The 4,459-nt window shown below is 65.2% G+C and overlaps 2 protein-coding genes across 2 annotated transcripts in view; one reads left to right on the top strand and one right to left on the bottom strand.

Annotated features, from left to right (window-relative positions):
* The window catches only part of EMIHUDRAFT_465045 (hypothetical protein), a 3,859-nt gene extending 2,582 nt beyond the window's left edge, over positions 1-1,277 (bottom strand). Inside the window, exons 1-2 of the mRNA XM_005764020.1 lie at positions 648-1,277; positions 108-577 (exon numbers count right to left, since the gene is read on the bottom strand). Coding sequence (XP_005764077.1) covers positions 108-577; positions 648-1,241 — 1,064 coding nt within the window. The 5' untranslated portion in view covers positions 1,242-1,277. The remainder of the gene's footprint in view (positions 1-107; positions 578-647) is intronic.
* A 746-nt stretch (positions 1,278-2,023) lies between these two features.
* EMIHUDRAFT_465044 (hypothetical protein) lies at positions 2,024-2,727 on the top strand (the record flags this gene model as incomplete). Its single annotated transcript, XM_005764019.1, has 1 exon — positions 2,024-2,727. The coding sequence occupies one exon, from the start codon at positions 2,024-2,026 to the stop codon at positions 2,537-2,539; it is 516 nt and encodes a 171-aa protein (XP_005764076.1). The 3' UTR covers positions 2,540-2,727.
* Positions 2,728-4,459: the final 1,732 nt, after the last annotated feature.

Raw genomic sequence — 4,459 nt, 5'->3', positions numbered from 1 at the left:
AGATTGGGGAGATATGGGGGAGATATGGGGGAGATATGGGGGGAGATACGGGGGAGATACAGGGGAGATATGGGGAGATATGGGCGGCGCCGTCGGAGCAGGCGAACCAGACAGCGAGCGATGCCCAGCCCGCGGCGGAGGGGGAGGCGAAGGAGAAGGCGACGACGGCCTCGTCGGGGCGAGCCGGCACCTCGAGCGCCTCGTCGGGCGCGTGGAGGCTGCTCCGCGCGTCGAAGAGCAGCAACCGCGAGTCCGAGGTGAGCACGCACAAGTGGCTGCAAGAGAGCGGGTGCCACGCCGCCTGAAGCACCCGCACGCCGCCGCTTCCGCCGCCGCCGCTGCCGCCGCGCGGCACGAAGGGCGACGCCGCCGCGTGCGTCACTCGCCCAGCGTCGGCCGAGGGCTGCCGCAGCGCCGCCGCCGGGATCGGGATCATCCACGCAACCTCCTCCTCCTCCTCCGCCTCCGCCGCGCTGCTCGCCGCCGCCGGCTCGGGCGGCGGCTGCAGCCTCCCGTCCAGGTAGAGGGAGAGCGTGCGCGCGTGGCCCGGCGCCATGCTAGCCTCGGACGCGAGCGCCTACGTCCGTCATTCTCCAGTGCTTTGAACAAGTAGAGGCGCGGAGCTCTCGCCCCGGAGGCGAGCGCACCCGCCGCTCCTCCGGGCTCAGCGCGTGCAGCGCGGTCAGCGACTCGTACCCGAGAGACTTGAGCGGCGCCGCAAACCGTCCGAGCCCGAGCCGGCCGAGCAGGTCACACACCTCGTCCGAGGAGGCGGCGGCGGCGCGGCGGCCGGGCGTGCCGTCGGCGGGAAGCGCCAGCACGCCGACGCCGGCCGCGCCCACCACGGCCATCAGCCGCCCCTCGCCGGGTGTCGTCGGCGCGAGCAGCTCGAGCGGGTCTCGCATCAGGGGCGGCGGGAGCGAGGGCGCGGCGACGGAGCCGCCCGAGGCGTCTGCGACGAGCTGCGCCTGCGTGCGCGAGGGGTGCCTCCAGAAGGCGCCCGGGTTCGCGGCGAGCTGAGGAGGGACGACGGCCGGCGCGAGCGTCCGCACGCAGCGGAGCGTCGCCTCGTGCTGCGACCAGACACGGAGCCGCCCGTCGAGGCCGAGGACGTGCAGGTCGCAGGTGGCGCGGTCAGCGACGAGAATCGAGCGGCGGGACGATCCGGAGCGGAGCGGAGAGGAGGAGGAGGGCGGCGCGTCGACGAGCGGCAGCTGGCTCTCCAACACCGTCACTGTCATGATCGTACGCGCCAGTAGCGAGGCCGTCGCGGTAGCCTTCACAGCGGCCGCACGAGGCGAAAGAGAATTCTTCGCCGGGTGAGTGCACGGAGCTCTCGCCGCCCTCGCGGGATTCGCAGACGGCTCCCGTAGTGTACCTGTGTTAGTGAGTGAGTGAGTGAGTGAGTGAGTGAGAGAGAGAGAGAGAGAGAGAGAGAGAGAGAGAGAGAGAGAGAGAGAGAGAGAGAGAGCAAGCGCGCCCGTCCCGCGTGCCCTGTGTGACGTGTGAGTGAGTATTCTTGATACGAAACCAGGACGACACACACCAGTCGACTCGTATCGGTTGCCTCCATGAACGGCGGAGCTATTCTCGCGCCCACACCACACCTGGCTCCAACGTGAGTTGTTTGGTATTGCTAAAAATCTCTCTCCCAACGTGGACACGCCCATAGCTGGGGACACTACTAGGTCACGCATGGCATCGGAAGTTTTATCTCTGGGCCCCGAAAGGCATCTCTAGCAGCGTCGTTACGCATGCGCCCTCCCCTCCTGGGCGCATGCGCCTCACATCTCGCCAGAGCATACACACACACACCCGCGTGCCCTGTGTCGAGAGAGAGAATCGAGATTTGTGTTTTGTGAGAATCGCGCAAAAGAGAAGAGAAGAGCGAAAAGAGAGAAACGAATAAACGAGCCACCGCGGAATTTCTTGTTCGTGCCTTCTCGGAGTGATCACGGCGTCACGACTCTCGCGAAGAGACTGCCGCTGTCGTGTTGGCTCGCCTTTTCTACGAGTTGTCCACATGTTCTGGCGGATCGTCTTCCTCTGTCTCGCCCTCTCCGTCGCCGCTGTCCTCGTCTCGAGGCTCATCGCCGCCCACCTGCCGGCACGGCACCGTCATCCCCACATCGTCTTCCCGGTTCGCGTAGAGCCTAGGTCGTACTTCGCCAACGAGCGGACGATGCTTTTGTGGTTCGAGATGGCCACAATCCTGACGGTGCTCGGCGCCGCGCTGCAGGCCTCTCGCAACTCGTTCGCCATCCAGTCGGCGGGCCTCGCCCTTAGCATCCCAGCCGCCGCCATCGTCGTGCACGCCTTGCGAATGTACGTGCTGCGCTTCAAGTCGCTCGAGCGCAAGTCGCCGCGCCACTTTGAGGATGGGAGCGGAGCCCTCTGGATCGTGGCGCTGCTCACCGGGCTGGTCGTCTCTAACGTGGCCGTCGGTGTCCTCACATGGCAGAGGCAGGGGCCGGGCGAGGCGTTGCGGCGCTTTGTCGGCTGGCCAATCAACGCCACGGGCGTACTCGCAGGGCACTAGCGCCACGAGCAGCCCAGACGGCCTCGGCTGGCGAGGCGGGGGCGACAGGTGGCTGAGCAAGCGTAAAAAATCAGATAAGAGGGGTGGAGGCGTGACCGTGAGTGTCACGCGTCTCAGTTGTGGCATGTGGGGGGTTGTGGCTTGTGTGCTTGTGGTCGTAACTTTTTTATGTAGGTGACCAGTCGCCAGACGACGCACAGGGCAGACGACGGGGAGGCGGAAGACGCGCAGGGCGAAGACGAGGGAGGGAGCAGGACTTTGCGGAGATCAGCAGGAGGATGTAATGTTACGGGAGCTCACGGCGACTCCCGACTCTCTATTAGAAGTTGTACGGGGTGTGGACGTGTGGACCCCCCGTGAGTTGACCAGGGGTTGTGCGCCGGGCCCTCCTGCTCGGCTCCAGCGAGTAGACAAGTGTTACCATCAACAGAGGAGAAGGATCTGACCTCAGGGCCGATGTGACCAAGCGCTGGTAGCGTGGTTTTACCTCACACCCATGGTCTCACAGTGTGCCGGCAGTCGCCGAGCAGTGTCGCTCACACAAGCCGCAGCACAAGTGACTGAGGGCCAGTGAGGGCGAGCCCATCGCTGTGACAGCTGTGGCAGCCGCACAGTAGGCTGTGCCAACTGTGCAGAGCGTGTGAGCAGCAGAGGAGCTGCTCTCCAGGCTTCAGGCGCAAAGAGATGCATGCCACCGAAGGCAACTCTAACACTCACACGTCATTTGGGGCCTGGAGCCCTGTTTGGTATTGCTAAAAATCTCTCTCCCGAAGGCGCTGTCGAGGTTCGCCGAGCGCGGCGCAGGTTGGAGGACACCGTCACCGACGAGCGCGTTGGAGTATTCACTCCGGACAAAGACAGTGGCACGCGCCGCTCAGCGGCGCGTGCCACTGTCTTAGCGGCGAGCCCCGGGACCGTCTGTGGCGAAGAGGGTCGCGTCCTCCGATTTCCGTCAACTCACGGTCCACACACCCTTTGTACGTCTAAGTCCGTCTCACCTCTCTCACGTCTCACGAAAGGTGATAGCAGATAGGTGTGAGAGGCAACACAAGGTGGACGTGTCAGAGCTGTCAAGTGGCTCGTGTGGAGGACGTCCGGTGTCCGGACGTGGCCCTTGTCCCTCGCGGGGACGGCGACGTGCGCCGACCGGGACCGCCGTGTGGCCCGTGTGCAGCGGTGACCGGTGTGGAGTGCGTGAAAAGTGAATTGTCATTAGTCAAATGTCACAAACCACATTCCGGATATTGAGAGGCAATCAATGCGTTCAGGCCCTTCTGCTTCAGCTTCACATCTCGTACATTCGAGAAAAGGAACGGCCGCGGGAACGGGCGGCACGCCGTCGCACCACCACAAGTCCAAACGCACGGGGCACGCCCGGCTGACGGGCTCAAGGAAAATCCACATCTCATCCTCACAGCTCACAGTGCACACACACATATCACTTCTCTCGCAGGTTCTCTCGCAGCACTTGCCGGCAGCCACGAGACGTTCTGCACACACGAGGGCCCAGCGGTGATCGAATGCACGCCATAACCCTTAAGCCCAGAGCCGTCGACGGCATACTGCGCTCCCTCTACTTGGCGCCGCGCATTGATTCGACGTGCTTCTTCGATGGCCGCGGCCTCTGGGGGGGCTCGGGCCGTTTGTAGGCGATGCCGCCGCTCTCCGGGTCGACGTCGGATGGCTTGGCGCTAGGCGCAATGAGCGGGTCCATGTCCTCCGCGGTCACCGCCCGGGCATTGGTCGAATAGGCTGCAAAGTCGACGCCGCCGCGGCCCGTCGCGCCGGTGACGGCCACGGCCCCGACGACTCCGAGGCCGAGGGCGTCGATGAGGCAGCCTGCGGCGGCCCCCCGAGGGCCAGGTGAAAAGACCTCTGGGCGGGGCAAAGAGCGGGGGGCCGGGGGGGGGGGGGGTTCCC

Source organism: Emiliania huxleyi (genome assembly GCF_000372725.1).
Source record: "Emiliania huxleyi CCMP1516 unplaced genomic scaffold EMIHUscaffold_61, whole genome shotgun sequence".
Taxonomy (NCBI): Eukaryota; Haptophyta; order Isochrysidales; family Noelaerhabdaceae; genus Emiliania; species Emiliania huxleyi.
Note: the sequence above shows the minus strand (reverse complement) of the source record. Positions and strands in the feature narration are given on the sequence as shown.